We start from the raw sequence: 18037 nt of genomic DNA on the forward strand, positions 1-18037 counted from the left end.
TATTGGCTTCCGAAGCTACACAAAACACCTTACAAATATAGATTCATTTCGTCTTCAAGCCATTGTTCCACTACTAAATTGTCTATTCTTCTTACCAGTACACTTGGAACAATCAAAAACCTGATAATAAATTGTTCAAATAAGGCCTTCGAAAATAGTGGAATTAATTACTTTTGGAGTGTCAAGAACTCGTTGGAAGTACTTGATAAATTGCATGCATATATTGGTGATTTTGAATCTGTTCAAAGTTTGGATTTTTCTACCCTATATACCACATTGCCTCACATTCTCATTAAGAAAAAATTCACACACCTAATTAAATGGGCATTTAAAAAGTCAGAATGTGAATATATATGTTCAAACTCTTTTAGGTCATTTTTTAGTAGCAATAAACAAAAAAAAATATGTCAATTGGACATGCTTTGATACTATATATGCCCTTGAATTTTTACTAGATAACATTTTTGTTCGCTTTGGAGATTCCGTATATCGTCAGGTTATCGGAATTCCAATGGGGACTAACTGTGCACCACTTATTGCGGACCTTTTTTTGTATTGCTATGAGTTACAATTTATGACAAAAATCAGTAAAGACCCATCGAAACAACATCTGATACACAAATTTAATAACACTTTTAGATATTTGGATGATATTTTGGCTCTCAATAATGACGACTTCAGTATGTATACTAAAGAAATTTATCCTGTTGAACTTACTTTAAATAAAGCTAATACTAACAATGACCACTGCCCTTTCCTCGATCTTGATATCTATATCATTAACGGAAAGCTTAATACTAAAATATATGATAAAAGAGATGATTTTTCATTTCCTATCGTTAATTATCCATTTTTAGATGGTGAGGTTCCCTTGTCACCATCTTACGGTGTTTATGTATCTCAACTTGTACGATTCGCTCGTGTATGTAACAATGTTTTAGATTTTAACGAGAGAAATTTATGTATTACTGAAAAATTATTACACCAGGGTTTTCGATATCACAAACTAGTCAAAACATTTACTAAATTTTATCATCGGTATAAGGACATCATTCGTAAATATAGCTCAACATGCAGACTTCTTATACGTTCAGGTATTTCACATCCAATTTTTTATGGAAATATTCTTTATAAAGCACAAAAATGTCAGTATTCACCTCTGAAACTAACAAAACCTTTAAATAGACTTATTAAGAATGGATATAGTTACGATACTGTTGTCAGGTCATTAAAGATTGCATATTTTGGCGTTAATATTGATTCACTTATAGGGTCTTTGCATCGGCACTAAACACATTTATTTAAAAACCAGTTGTTGGCATGACACGGGTTATGTTCTTCTCATATATGTTATGATGGTATGATACTAAACCCCTAACGGGAAGGATTGTGCCTGATATTCATATGATGAAGACATAATCTTTCAATCAGTTTAATTGAAGTCTGGAGCTGGCATGTCAGTTAACTGCTAGTAGTCTGTTGTTATTTATGTATTATTGTCATTTTGTTTATTTTCTTTGGTTACATCTTCTGACATCAGACTCGGACTTCTCTTGAACTGAATTTTAATATGCGTATTGTTATGCGTTTACTTTTCTAAATTGGCTAGAGGTATAGGGGGAGGGTTGAGATCTCATAAACATGTTTAACCCCGCCGCATTTTTGCGCCTGTCCCAAGTCAGGAGCCTCTAGCCTCTGTTAGTCTTGTATTATTTTTAATTTTAGTTTCTTGTGTACAATTTGGAGTTTAGTATGGCGTTCATTATCACTGAACTAGTATATATATTTGTTTAGAGGCCAGCTGAAGGACGCCTCCGGGTGCGGGAATTTCTCGCTGCATTGAAGACCTGTTGGTGGCCTTCTGCTGTTGTCTGTTCTGTGGTCGGGTTGTTGTCTCTTTGACACATTACCCATTTCCATTCTCAATTTTATAAAGGGACATAACTGAAGTATGGTAAAAGTGACGCTACCCAAAATTGAACTTGATCTGAGTTTTGTTGTAATAAGCATTGTGTGTAAGTCTCATAACATTTCGTTGAGGCTAACTTAAGTAGAGAACAGAAACTAAAAATTCAGCAATTTTTCTATTTGTAAACACGCATAACTCTAGAACGGTTGTGTATAAGTTTTATAACATTTGGTTGAGACAATCTAAAGTTAGAGAACGGAAACGAAAAATTCAGCATTTTTTATGTTTATAAAGGGACATAACTCAAGAATGGTAAAAGTGTCGCCACCAAATTTAGTACTTAATCTGTATTATGTAGTAATAAGCATTGTGTATAAGTTTCATAACATTTGATTGAGGCAAACTAAAGTTAGAAAACGGAAACTAAAAATTTTGCAATTTTCCAATTTATAAACGGGCATAACTTTAGAACAGTTAAAGTGACGCCACCAAAATTCAAACTTGATCTGTGTTTTATGGTAATATGCATTGTGTATAAGTTTCATCACATTTGGTTGAGGCAAACTAAGTTGAGAACGGAAACTAAAACTTTTGCAATTTTTCCATTTATAAACGGGCATAACTTTAGAACAGTTAAAGTGACGCCACCAAAATTCAAACTTGATCTGTGTTTTGTGGTAATAAGCATTGTGTACATTTATAAAGGAGCATCCCACCCGGCACGCAACGTCATTTCAACGTTGAAATGTGGTTGATATTTCGTCATGACGTTGTTTCAACGTTGTTTCAACGTTGTAACAGCAACGTCGAAGTTATGTTGCAGAAAGTAAGTTGATTCAACGTTGAATTTTAGTTGAATTTTCAATGTTGAAGTTAGGTTGAAATAAATATGTTGTTAAAATTCAACGATAAATGTTGATTGACATGTCGACGATGGAGGTTCGTCCAGAAAAAAACATTGTATGCATTGGTGTAAAAAATTATCCACCATCAGCGTTATTTAAAGGTGAATCATTATAGTTGTACATCCTTTGTTATTGTATCAACAAAAGTTCATAAATAAGGATAATCAATGTTTCCTTTCATTTTTTTTTTTGTACAATATCTAGTAAAATTAGGAATATTCCAAAACCGGGACGTTTATCAAAATCATAAAAGTGTACAAATTTAAATTATCATTCATCGAAATATGCTACTAACTAATTTGTTATTATCCGGAAATATTTTAATCAAAGATAAGACACAGCATGTGAAAGTGCGGCATCTACACAACTGATACACGAGGATTAGCACTTCCAATAATCTATTGATAAAATTATCACGTGACATGATGCTGATTAATGTATGACCACACGTGTGTGACCGCCTTTTTCAAACGCGTAAATTCATTATAATTTTCCTTGACAATATTTAGGACCGTTTTCAGCAAAGAAGAATTCATAGAAATGTAAGTGTTTCTTTAAATTATTATATGTTGCTGTATTAATTGTCTTTTAATGCTTGTGTGATGTTAACATTGGGAGATTATAATGCACAAACGTACGTGTATATTTTGAAAATCTCGCCATAGTGTATGTTGTAAAGATAACATTACTGACTTCAGTGTGTACATCGTCTTTTTGTTGTACGTTCAACGTTATGACTGCACTTCTATATAAATATTTACTACAATCTCAGCCTACATACAGCTCATTTTAGTTATTTACTGCTGATTTGTTAAAGAAAAGGAACTTTTGCGAAGTAAGATTATCATAGCCCCCTTTTTTATCTAAAATTTTAACCCGTCATCCATAATCACACTATTTTAATTATTGTCAACTATGCTCTGAAATTTTTAATAATTTCTTTTTACTCTTCAATCGAATTTTACAAATTTAAAATATTGCTTGGCGATGATGATCGATGTTATTCTTATTTTTTGCACAGGTATGAGAGACAGAACAGTAACTTAGGAAAGGGACAGATCAGTAACTTAGGAAAGAAAGATTTAAGGATAAAAGTAATAGCTGTCAAGGTATGTATTTTTAAAATTTTTTAAACATTTTTGATTATCAATAATCAGTATGTATGTTGGATTGCCTGTGTTGTTAGTGTGAACTTTGTGATTTGAATTGATTTATATGCTCTATATAGGCCCTTTAATTAGGAATACTAGTAAAGACATTTGATTTGATTTGATTTTATTTGGATTAATATTTTTTTTAATGCATATCAAATTTAAAACATAACCTCTGCAATCAATAAGACAGGTGGTATTGTTACAATAGATCCTGGTGTTCGAGATGGGAGGCATTGTTACAATAGATCTTGGTATTCAAGATGGGTGGCATTGTTACAATAGATCCTGGTGCTCGAAATAGATGGCATTTTAACAGTAGATCCTGGTGCTCGAGATGGGTGGCATTGTTACAATAGATCATGGTGCTCGAGATGGGTGGCATTGTTACAATAGATCCTGGTGCTCGAGATGGGTGGAATTGTTACAATAGATCCTGGTGCTCGAGATAGGTGGCATTTTAACAATAGATCCTGGTGCTCGAGATGGGTGGCATTTGTACAATAGATCCTGGTGCTCGAGATAGGTGGCATTTTAACAATTGATCCTGGTGCTCGAGATGAGTGACATTGTTACAATAGATCCTGGTGCTCGAGATGGGTGGCATTGTGACAGTAGATCCTGGTGCTTGAGATGGGTGGCATTGTTACAATAGATCGTGGTGGCCGAAATAGGTGGCATTTGAACAATAGATCGTGGTGCTCGAGATAGGCGGTATTGTTACATTGTACATGTACAGGAGCGAAAAAAAATGGTAAAAACGGATCCGCTGTTATATAAACCAGTAAAAAAATAAAAAAACCTGGCCTATATAACATTTTATTCCCTGCCTTTGACGTTCTACGTAATTGCTAAGTCATGTTTACAAAATATTATTTGGTCTGTTTTTTCAGGTAGAGTAATGGAGGCCTACACAAAGATAACAGAAGCTGAATTAAAGAAGGATTGTGCACCAGAAATGGTTGGAGGAGTTTAGAGACTATTAAGAGATTATTTGTATTCATTTACCAGATCACCTTTTGGCTATACTTAATTTAGCTTTTGACATCTGTTGTACTGTTTTTTATTCAAATCTTGCTGATGTCCTCTGTAGAGTCATGTGGCTTCAATATCTTGTGTGGTTACTAACTATTATCGATATAAGAAGATGTGGTATGATTTCCAATGAGACAAATATCCAACAGAGTCCAATTGACGTGGAGGTCACTAAACGGACTTCAGCAATAAGCACACACCACACCGTATAGACCGCAATAGAATACCCGGACACAATACACCCTTCAATAATCAATTCAAACGAGAAAAACCAACCGCCTAAATTTGTAACGACAAACACATGTGACAAATAAGCCAACAACAAGCAACGCATTGCTTATTTCAACATGAAAGAATGTTGTTGCAATATTAGGGTGACGTTGTTTCAATGTTAAGTTTCAACCCATATTCAATCAAAAATCAAAGTTGATACAATGTTGAAAATATAACGTCAGATATTCAACGTTGTGTCAACTTTCAAAACCAACCGTTATTTCAACGTCTTTTCAACGTTACAGATCAACGTTGATTAAACGTTGTTTCAACGTTGAAATGCCTGCTGGGATAACTCTAGAACGGTTAAGGTGACGCCACCAAAATTCAACTTGATCTGTGTTTTGTGGTAATAAGCATTGTGTATAAGTTTCATTACATTTGGTTGAGGCAAACTTAAGTTAGAGAACAGAAACTAAAACTTTTGCATTTTTTTCCATTTATAAAGGGGCATAACTCTAGAACGGTTAAAGTGACGCCACCAAAATTCAAACTTGATCTGTATTTTGTGGTAATAACCATTGTGTATAAGTTTCATAACATTTGATGGAGGCACTCAAGTTAGAGAACGTACAGACGGTCAAGGGTACAACTTAATGCCCCACCGCTTCGGCGGGGGCATAAAAATGCCTGTACCAAGTCAGGAATATGGCAGTTGTTATCCATTCGTTTGTTGTGTTTGAGCTTTTGATTTTGCCATTTGATAAGGGACTTTACATTTTAAATTTTCCTCGGAGTTCAGTATTTTAGTGATTTTACTTTTTAATATATAATTCTTTTAGTTAACAAAACAATTAATACGTAAACAAAGTTTCAGGTTGAAGAAACTACAACTGCATGTTAAACTACTTAACAAAAATATGTAACCTGATAGGAAGCGGACTAGCAGACGGATGGCTGGACAGGCGTTGCTTCGAAAAATACTAACTATTAAATCTAGTGAGAATGACCTTTAAATTTTCTAATTAAACATTTGCAAAATACTGTAAACCAACTTATTTTCGCGGATTATTTATTTAGCGTTTATTTCTTTCTAGTCCATTTCGCGGCGATTTGATTTCGCGATTTTAAAATTTACTTGATGTAGTTAAGTAAGAAATAACCAAAGTTTTACATATTCGCGACGATTTATATTCGCGATATTATTATACTAGCGAAAGTCGCGAAAATAAATCGCTCGCGAAATTAAATTGGTTTACAGTATGTTATTAGAAAACTGAAGAAAACAATACTTGCATGAATCGATTTATCTTTCGTAATTATGACTAGTATTTATATTTAAAAAAATGAATATATACTTGAAAAAATAAATATGAATATGAAATCTGTTTCTAAGATAAATGAATGCAGTTTAATTTAATATTTGAGGAATAATTGATATATTGGGTATACAGTGAATATAGAAGTAAGTGTGCAATATCTATACATACAGATTAATCTCTCTAAATATACTGATATCAAAAAAATTGTTTTGATATAAATTAACGATTATCAAAATTAGTGTACAAACAAATCCTGTTTCCATGCTTGGAATCAAACTCAAGACATTTAGCATATAGAGCCACGAGTTATACCCTTAAACCAGAATGACTGGGTACAAACTCTCTGTTTATTTAAAATATTTAAACATTGTATTCGGGGCTCATAAGGGGTATATAGTTTTTAGTAATATATAAAATATATAATAATGATTGAATGACGTTCCTCTTGATTCACCACAACTGTATCTTATTATTTTAACTGGTATTTTCAAACATGACGCGTCTTCGATTTCAGAATATGTTTAATTTTTTTTGACGAGATAACTTGAGATCTAAAAAAACGATAGAATTTGTGTCATTTTGTCTTATGATTCTGGAGTGTTTCTGCAATCCCACGACCTTCATTCAACTGTTCCAATTTTTGTGATGGGGGATAAAACCAATTCAACAAATAATCTAGAATAAAAGGACTGATAACCAGCTCCAATGTATATGTTTGTTGTTTTGATTATTGCTCTATATTGTAAATCCTCACGACAGGTGTCATCTGTTGGTATATCGAACATTTTGTCTAGGCTATCTGTTCATTAGATTTTTCAGCTCCACTGTTATTATTGTCAATAAAACGGATTGCTATATGACTGTCATACAAGTGAGAGGTTTAGCTAGTTATAAAACCAGGTTTAATCCACCATTTTCTACACAAGAAAATTCCTGTACCAATTTACGAATATGACAGCTGTTTCGGCCTCATTTGATGTGTTTTGAGCTGTTGATTTTGTCATTTGATAAGGGACTTTTACTTGGAATTCTGTATTTTTTATAGTTTGCATTTTTTTTTATATCTACCATTTTAATCCTTTTCGATATGGTCAGGGCAGTATCGAAATACATTACGTAATGTTTTGTTCTTGAAAGGTGATACCCCTTGGTGTATTTAAATATAAATAGCCACATTTCTACAGAAATTTGCAAAACTAGTTGTGAATGTATCAAAACAATAGGATATATAAAACGATGCATTGAAAATTTTTGCTTTCAAGTGGCCACTTTTCAAAATGGCCGATAGTACTTCAATATCTGAAATCCTCATATAATAGTCCTTGTCATTTGTTTTATTAAAAATGACAAAACTATTTTCTTAGCCTAATTTTCATATGATTTTTTACATGTTTTATTAATTTTTCTAGCAGCTATTAAAATGGCCGCCAAAGTCAGCCATCTTGATTTCCTGAAATGTAGCCATAACTCTAAATGTTTGCTATGACCTAACTTTAAACTCTGCACAGTTTGATGAAATTAACACTATCTGCATAATTGTTCAGAAATCGACTGGACTATATAGGAACCCTTCAGGACATCGCTACAACCAACGATTTATCGACATTGAATTTTGCATTCGGAGCTTGACCTTTCTTTACTTGATTTTTTGAGATTTTTCAAGACGGTCGTACTTCAATATTGGTAACATTTTCATACAGTTTGTTCAACATGGCAATTTGTACAACTCTTTTTACCAGGTTTCATGTCAATGGCTTTAATATACTTTTCATGACTTTTTGAAGTATGTTATAGAATAATGACCACCGCTTCCGCCAATTTTGACTTGCAGAGGGGGTCCATAGCTGAAATGTTAACCATGAACTATACTTCTAGTATGCAAAAGTTAATACTTTGTCCACAATAAGAGCAATTTTGTCTAAATTTGCACAAATCGACTGTACTAGAAGGACGCAGTTAGATATAACCACAGAGTTCAAACCCTGAATAGCTTGGGCTTAATATAGCTCTGGATTTGGATTGTGATTAAATATTTGAGACAGCATAGGTTTCAATAAAAAATATAAATGTAAGTATAATGGAATTTTATACGACTGTCATATAAGTGAGAGATTTAGCTAGCTATAAAACCAGGTTAAATCCACCTTTTACTTAAAAGAAAATGCCTGTACCAAGTCAAAAATGTTTTTTTAAATATCGTCCCCAAAAAAATTGTCAAAAAATTTTATTGAGTAACAAAACATGGACCATACAAAAAAAATTTTTTAAATCCTTACAACACTTTTTGAACTCCTCCCCTTAATTTCTATTTTTTAATTTAAGACTACTTCTTTTCAGAAAAATGTACAATTTTAAGAGAATCCATAAACTTTAACACAAGTTATTGTCTGGAAACTAGAAAATGCTTGTTTTTGGCCCCTTTGTTTGCCCCTTATGTCTAAAAGTTTAGGGCAGTAACCCCCAAACTTAATCCAAGCCTTCTATTCACTTGAACATATTATGTTATTGTCCGGAAACCAAATGTGTCTTCGGACGATCACGACGACATGATATCATTATATAAACGCAAATGTTTAGCGGTGGTATGAAAATGACTACAGCACAAAAACACAATGGCGTGATGTACAAGTACCGAGCCACGCCTAAAAAATATGTTTCAATAAATGGACAAACAGTAGACGTAAGTAATTTACAAAGACAAATACAAGAACACTTCAGAAGGATGATAAATAACGTCAGTACATAGAATATATACGTCAAGATCATCGTGTATTATTTTTGAAGCTGATACGGTTCTTTGGCATAACCATGGTTCATGAACTATTCAGACGCTGGTGACGACAATTGCAAGGCAGCTTGATATCGGTATTAGCAGGAAACCAGTACATGGAAGCTTGTTTTTAGTATATCTTACTTTAGTGTTTGCTAAAGTATTAAACAGTTTTGTTTCTATGTAGCAATATACAATGTTTTGTTTAGCTTTATTAGTTAACCAACAAAGGTGTCAAATAAGAAGTATCAAGTACTTGATGAACTATGCCTTATCCTCTTTTTCTTTCCCCAAGATAAGAAACTGTTGTGTTATTTTTTTCTCAATGTAGAGAATCGATGTCAGAACCCAGGCATAGTTTTTCCTATGCTTCCACATTGTTTGTTATGTGCATGTAGAATACTACACACTATTGTTCAATATAGCATTGTTTCTTTCTAGATTTGGAGGATTTCAACTAGTTGATAAATTTACCGGTCGAATGTCAATGGAAAATGCCGATGTAAAATAATAAAAATGTGCCGCGGAAAAAAAATCGGTTTGCTGTCTTTTTAATGTAATCCAACTTGAATTTATCATATAAAACTTTCATCATGTAGTTACAATAAAAAAGAGAGCGAAAGATACCAGAGGGCCATTCAAACTCATAGATTGAAAATAAACTTACAACGCCATGGCTAAAAAAGAAAATGTCAAACAGCCAAATAATAGTAACAAGACACAACATAGAAAACTAAAGATTTAGCAACACGAACCACACTGAAAACAATACAAACAAAAACACAAAAAGTTAAGTAGTAATTATGTATTTATGCATTATTTCATAATCTGCGTTAGTTCGAATGTGAAAGCAATTTAAGGTACAATACATTGTTTTAGCTAATTATTTCTAACAGTCAAATATTAAAATATATGTGGTTATATATGAAACATCGTACAATAACGGTGTATTCTACTATTACACACGAATATAATTATATACTATAATTTGAAATTCAATCATGGGCATACCCACCAGTTCACCACTGTATTGATTACCAATGTGTGATATATTGCGTTATAAATCAAGAATTTAAGTCCAAAACAAACATAAATTTAATAAATTTTACCTTTTCGAATTATAAAAAGGACACTACTAAAAACTTAAAGTATAAAACCCAAATGTACCAGTGTGTACATAATAACATAAGAAGGGTTTGGCAAAATAATTCCTTTTGAACAAGAACTGAGAACAAGGGCAACAACAATGAATATTATGTCAGTGCAAATCTTTTTTAAACTGTATGTTAACATTTGGTTACAGAGGTAATCTTGTACACTAGCTCACTTATCTACCTTGCGAAACAAAGCAGAGATAGAATACCTGATGGGTGGATGGACACCAAAAAAACTTGTACTTTCATAAGAGGGGTGCAGATATGTACTAACAATCTAAACCTGGTGATTATGCTCTTTGTGTTTTGTAACAAAAAAATGCAAAACATACTGCAGTGTGAACTGACTAAATGAAAGATTCTCAATGAATTGGAATTGTCACATAACAGGTATGTTAAAGATATATATTTCAAGAAAAATGACAACATTTAAAAAAGTAATATCAAAAAGATATATATATAGAACCTCGCCCTTCCCCAGTTTCTCAGCTTCATACAAAAAAGTTTATATTTTTCTGACATTGACCATATATTGTATATATATTCTACAGATGTAATTGAAAATTGTATGGATATAAAACAACTATAAAATGCTACAGAAAACACAACTAAAAGCACAAACAACTGAAAACGTCCCCTAAAATGCCATATACTGCACTAAACAGGATTTCTACCCGGAAGTATAACTATATTAATCTTAGTCGTTATAGATTGCCGCCTTCTATTAACATAGTCCATTTATTTTTTACTTTAACAAAAATAATTTCAATATGTATCTCTTCCCCTAAGAAAATAAAAATATATATCTGTATATGTTCAGTTTCGTAACCAAATTAGATTTCTAAAAAAAAAAATAACTTGGTTTTTTTGAAACACCACTGAAACTTAAAACGTATGTGTAAAACATTGATTAATGTCAAAGTAATAATTAATAAATTAACATTGGTAAAGTTCTTATGTTTTTTTTAGCAAGGAGGAAATTGCGAAACTATACACTAAAATATGTGGTGCGTTACTTGTGTTGCTGAGCATATAAACAAAAACATAAGCAAACAAAGAAAAAATAAATTACTTCGCTGAGCGCAGCTGGATACGCCCGTAGAGTTCCAACCCTGAACAGTTGGGGCAAAAATGGACACAATATTCAAGCTTGATACAGGTCTGAATTTGGATTGTATTTAAATATTTGACATATTATAGGTTTCTGAATAAATGTAGTCAAAGAACTTGAAATTGGTTATATGAATTGAATGTATATTCAATTAAAGATTTCTTGCTGTTGTGCAATACACTATGCTGCTGCGCAATACTTTGTACATCTGCTGTCAGACTATAAACGAATAAAATTTATAAAATTCTAAAGGGAGCTTACATAAATAGACATAATCAATTCATCAAAGTTTCATAAGAATTGCTGAAAGCATTTTTGAGTTATTGTCTGAAAACTGGAAAATCCCCCCTTTGTTAATGAATAAAACCCCATAACTCGGAAATGTATAATCTAAAATTTATAAAATTCTGAATGGAGCTTACATCAATAGATATCAACAATTCATCAAAGTTTCATGAGAACTGCTGAAAGCATTTCTCAGTTATTGTCCGAAAACTGGAAAATCCCCATTTTTTTAATGAATAAAACCCCATAACTCGGAAACGTAAAATCTAAAATTTATATAAAACGAAAGGGAGCTCACCTCAATAGATATAAACAATTCACCAAAGTTTTATGCAAATTGGTTAAAGCGTTTTTGAGTTAATGTCCGACATGTTGACGACGGACAGACAGACTGACAACGGTATACCCTAATGCGTCCCGTAAACGGGCGTAATAAACCTAAGCACTGTGAAAAAGAAGTTCCACAGAAAACTATTGATAGCAATAAAATATAAATCGCAATTTTTCTTAAAGTCATACTACGAGTCAAAATGGTAATTTTAATATATACAGTATAAAAGACTCATATGTTAAAGTCATACTATTAGTCATTTAATGGTCATTTCAATAGACACAGTATCAATCACTACTATTTAAAAGTCGTACAATCAGTCAAATGGTAATGTTAATAGATACAATATAAAACATTTATATATAAAAGTCAAATTACAAGTAAAAATGGTTATATGTTACATAGATACCGTATCGAACATGTCATTCACTAATATATAAAAGTTATACTATAATTCAAAATGGTCATTTTCATAGATAATATAGTGTAAAGCATGTCAATCAATTATTTAATAGTGTATTTTAATAAATCATGTTCATCAATAAATTCAACACAATATCTTAGTTGAAATTATTAAGGTCAACATTTACTAAATACAGTAACAATCATCATCCGTTGAGTGAATATTTTGTGACTTAATATCAATAACATAATTAGTTCCTTAAGGTTGGATTGTGGTATACTACTACTGTCACATGTACTTCTAGTATTTGGCAGGAAAGCTATGTAACGGTACTTAGTATGTCTAGAAAGAATATATAGATAAGCAGAAACGTTCAGTAGGCATGAGGGTAAAAATTATATTACATCATACGTTGACAGCACAACGTTCTCTGTTGTTAAACAAACATGAACATAAATAAGGAATTTTTTTTTAACAAGTCATTTTTCACTGACTGTCTTGGTAGAGAAGCAACAAATTCTATTTTCAGTTGTTACAGTTGTCAATAAAAGAAATTTATCACATAGCCTTTTGCACTTTGGGTAATAACACTATTCAACAGCAAATCAAGTTACTTCAAATATTGTCATTTACATAAATATTGATTAGATACTTTTATAAATAGGAATCAAGCTTTAATTAACAGTACCATGGTTTATAAATATGATTTCTACATACGTATTAAGTAAACAAAATATATCATGAAAGCACATATATAGCATATATTTTAACTGCGAATTGAATACATAAAAATTCCTGGACAAACAAGGATTTAAAAAGTATACAGATAATAAAAGTCATTTCATAATGTTTGACAAGTTGTAGATTTCAATTACAGTAGAACCTTTTCAGCATAAATCATAAACCTTTGTCAATTCTTACAGACTAAATGTGATTTTACATGGTGTCTTACATACGTAAAATTAACGTTTTTTGCTTGACTACAAAATAATAGTATTTACCAATGTAATCAAATTGTTTATTACAATACCAAGATATTTGTGGTTATTACAATACAAAGATATGAAAAAAGTCAAATAGCAAAACAAAATACCCAACTCAAAGGAAAGTTCAAATCGGAAAGTCCCTCATCAGTCGGCAAAATCAAAAAAGCTAGAACACATCAAACGAATGGAAGACAACTGTCATATTTCTAACTTGGAACAGGCATTTCCTTATATAGAAAACGGTGGATTAAATCTGGTTTTATAACTTGTTAAACCTCTCACTTGTATGGCAGTTGCATTAAAGTCCATTATATTGACAACAATGTGTGAAAAAAACAAACACACATAAAAGTTTAAAATGTCAAAATGGGTTACAGCAGTCAACTTTGTTTTTTTTTTATATCTTAATCACTATAAAAACAAACATCTCAACAACGAAAAAACAGAACGGCATTTGGACAAGGCACATAAGCAAATATGAAAGACAAGAAAACAAAAATGACTACAACACAACAACACAAAGGCATGATGCAGAAGTACCAACTCACCCTTAAAGGATATAACCAAAAATGGACTAAACAGTTAAAGTTGATTATTAACAAAGACATGAAAGAACCCTATAACATGTCATTAAAATAATTAATGAGTGTTTCTTACAAATCATACAAGAATGTATTTTCCAGATAACAGTGTATGCCATAATAAACAGTACGCTTGCATTTACAAAAACATAATGATAAGGTAGTCTATTACAATTTACATATAGAAAAAAAACATTCTATTTATATAACAGGTATAAAATCAATTGCATACACTAAATGCATATATGCATATACTGACCAATTTCATATAACTCCATACATACACTGACCAATTACATCATACCCTATCTACATACTGACGAATAACATACACTTCATGGATACACCAACCCAATCACATATATTTCATATATAAACTTACTAATTACAAGCATTCCATAATACCTTGACCAATTATAAGCATTCCGTAATACATTGAACAATTACAAGCATTCCTTACATACATTGACCACTTACAAGCATTATATACAAACAGTGACGAATGACATACACTTCAAACATATACTAACCAATAACATGCACTTCATACATATTCTGACCGATGACATACACTTCATACATATATTGACCAATAACATGCTTTCCATACATATACAGTCCATACATTTACTGACGAATGACATACACTCTACACATATACTGACCAATGACACAAACTCCATGCATTTACTGACCAATGACATACACTTCATACATATTCTGACCAGTGACATGCACTTCATACATATACTAACCAGTTACATGCACTCCACACACAAAATCAGGCCAATAATATACACAAACCTTAAAACTGACCATTGGTATATACACTGACCAATGACATACACTCCATAAATGAAACAATCGCATATATTCCATTCAGATACATACAAAACAACATATACTCATATACTGACGTATTCATTACAATTCCCCACATATACTTTCCACTTACATGCACTTCATGAATCTACCAACCAATCATAAACATTACATGGATTTAAAGACTTATTACATGCACTACACACAGTAAAAGGCTGAATATATACGCAAAAGACATACAATGACCAATGACATAAACTTCGATAATAATCAGCCAATAAAATTTATTCCATCGATATACTGAACAATTGCATGAACTCTATACATATACTAACCACTTACATAGATCCCATAGGTATAAGGACCAATTACATACACCGATCAATTGCATACACTCCATGCACATACTGACCAATTACATGCACTACATACATAAACCAAAAATTTACATAGAACTATACATATACTGATCAATTACATACACTCCATACATATACCGATTATTTACATAGACCTACACATATACTGATCAATTACATACAACCCATTCATATACCGACAATTTACATAGGCCTATACATATACTGGTAAATTACATACACTTCACACATAAACCGACAATTAACATAGACCTATACATATACTGATCAATTATATATACTCCATACATAAACCAACAATTTACATAGACCTATACGTATACTGATCACTTACATACACTCCATACATAAACCAACAATTTACATAGACCTATACATATACTGATCACTTACATACACTCCATACATAAACCAACAATTTACATAGACCTATACATATACTGATCAATTACATGCACTCCATACATAAACCAACAATTTACATAGACCTATACATATACTGATCAATGACATGCACTCCATACATAAACCAACAATTAACATAGACCTATACATATACTGATCAATTACATGCACTCCATACTTAAACCAACAATTTACATAGACCTATACATATACTGACCAATTACATACACTCCATACATAAACCAACAATTTACATATACCTATATATATATACTGATCAATTACATACACTCCATACATAAACCAACAATTTACATAGACCTATACATATACTGATCAATTACATGCACTCCATACATAAACCAACAATTTACATAGACCTATACATATACTGATCAATTACATGCACTCCATACATAAACCAACAATTAACATAGACCTATACATATACTGATCAATTACATGCACTCCATACATAAACCGACAATTTACATAGACCTATACATATACTGATCAATTACATCCACTCCATACATAAACCAACAATTTACATAGACCTATACATATACTGATCAATTACATGCACTCCATACATAAACCAACAATTAACATAGACCTATACATATACTGATCAATTACATGCACTCCATACATAAACCGACAATTTACATAGACCTATACATATACTGATTAATTACATGCACTCCATACATAAACCAACAATTTACATAGACCTATACATATACTGACCAATTACATATACTCCATACATAAACCAACAATTTACATAGACCTATATATATATACTGATCAATTACATACACTCCATACATATACCGACCAATGTTCATATTGGATTCCCCTTGTTACACATATTATATGTTGCGGAGTGATCAAATTAAAGTTCAAAGATCAAAATAAACTTTACAAGTAATGTTGAAATAATACTCTTTTATGTATTACTTTTTTGAATCATGTTATTAAATATTATTTGCAAAAATTCTGAAAAAAAATTATGCCATAAGATAATGTAAAAACTATTAAATATTGTCTAGGCGTTTATTGTAATCTTAGATAAATCTTGTCCAGGCATTTATTGTAATCTTAGATAAATCTTGTTAGTTATTTCTGTTGTATATTCCTTTAAATTACCTACATAGCTAATTAAAAATAATGTCTGGTTTAAGTAACACCTGGATTATGAGTGCATTCATTGACTTTAATTGTGATACAATACTAACATTGTAACTATATTTACCTCGTTGTAAAATTCAAATTTATGAAATGATTACTTTAATTGTGATTCTTTTAGTTGGAGATTTTCCTCAAAAAGATTTTCAAGTTCCACGAACGTTGATTCACGGGCAACATCAAGTGGTGTCTGACCATTCTCATTACGCAATGTAATATCTGCTTTCCATGCAAGTAATATTTTAACAGTTTCAATGCACCTTTTTGAAAATTGTTCCATTCTATCTTTACTGTATATTGATTGCAATTTGAAATGATATGAACAAACCGCATGTAAAGGTGACTCTCCCTTACTATTACACTTATTGACATCAGCATTTTTCTGGAGTAACAGTTCTACTGTATCTTTATGTCCTCCTTCACATGCCACATACAATGGAGACTCACCATCCACATCATACTGATTGACATCAGCCTTGTTCTGAAGTAACAGTTCTACTATATCTTTATATCCTCTTTCACAGGCTACATACAATGGAGACCATCCAAACTTATCATACCGATTGATGTCAGCCTTGTTCTGCAGTAACAGTTCTACTATATCTTTATATCCTCCTTCACAGGCTACAGACAATGAAGACTCTCCATTCTCATCACACTGATTGACATCAGCATTGTTCTGAAGTAACAGTTCTACTATATCTTTATGTCCTCCTTTACATGCCACATATAATGGAGACCTACAATTCTTTTCACACTGATTGACATCAGCATTGTTCTGAAGTAACAGTTCTACTATATCTTTATATCCTCCTTCACAGGCTACATACAATGGAGACCATCCAATCTTATCACACCGATTGATGTCAGCATTGTTCTGAAGTAACAGTTCTACTATATCTTTATGTCCTCCTTTACATGCCACATATAATGGAGACCTACAATTCTTTTTACACTGATTGACATCAGCATTGTTCTGAAGTAACAGTTCTACTATATCTTTATATCCTTCTTCACAGGCTACATACAATAGAGACTCTCTACCCTCATCACACTGATTGACATCAGCATTGTTCTGAAGTA

The 18037-nt window shown here is 31.9% G+C and overlaps 1 protein-coding gene and 1 long non-coding RNA gene across 3 annotated transcripts in view; one reads left to right on the forward strand and one right to left on the reverse strand.

The window, feature by feature from the left end:
* The first annotated feature begins 3307 nt into the window (after window positions 1–3307).
* On the forward strand, window positions 3308–4941 carry LOC127718557 (uncharacterized). Of its 2 annotated transcripts, none has more exons than XR_007989900.1 (3): window positions 3308–3356; window positions 3836–3923; window positions 4859–4941. It is a non-coding gene; the product is annotated as an uncharacterized LOC127718557 (long non-coding RNA). The 2 variants fall into 2 exon arrangements; XR_007989899.1 differs by having other exon boundaries at window positions 4863–4941.
* Window positions 4942–15679: 10738 nt separating this feature from the next.
* The window catches only part of LOC127718542 (uncharacterized), a 191426-nt gene continuing 189068 nt past the window's right edge, over window positions 15680–18037 (reverse strand). The window contains exons 13-16 of the mRNA XM_052224611.1: window positions 16380–17892; window positions 16203–16320; window positions 15906–16143; window positions 15680–15846 (exon numbers count right to left, since the gene is read on the reverse strand). Coding sequence (XP_052080571.1) covers window positions 17052–17892 — 841 coding nt within the window. The 3' untranslated portion in view covers window positions 15680–15846; window positions 15906–16143; window positions 16203–16320; window positions 16380–17051. The remainder of the gene's footprint in view (window positions 15847–15905; window positions 16144–16202; window positions 16321–16379; window positions 17893–18037) is intronic.

Source organism: Mytilus californianus, unplaced genomic scaffold, assembly GCF_021869535.1.
Source record: "Mytilus californianus isolate M0D057914Y unplaced genomic scaffold, xbMytCali1.0.p SCAF_10, whole genome shotgun sequence".
Lineage (NCBI taxonomy): Eukaryota > Metazoa > Mollusca > Bivalvia > Mytilida > Mytilidae > Mytilus > Mytilus californianus.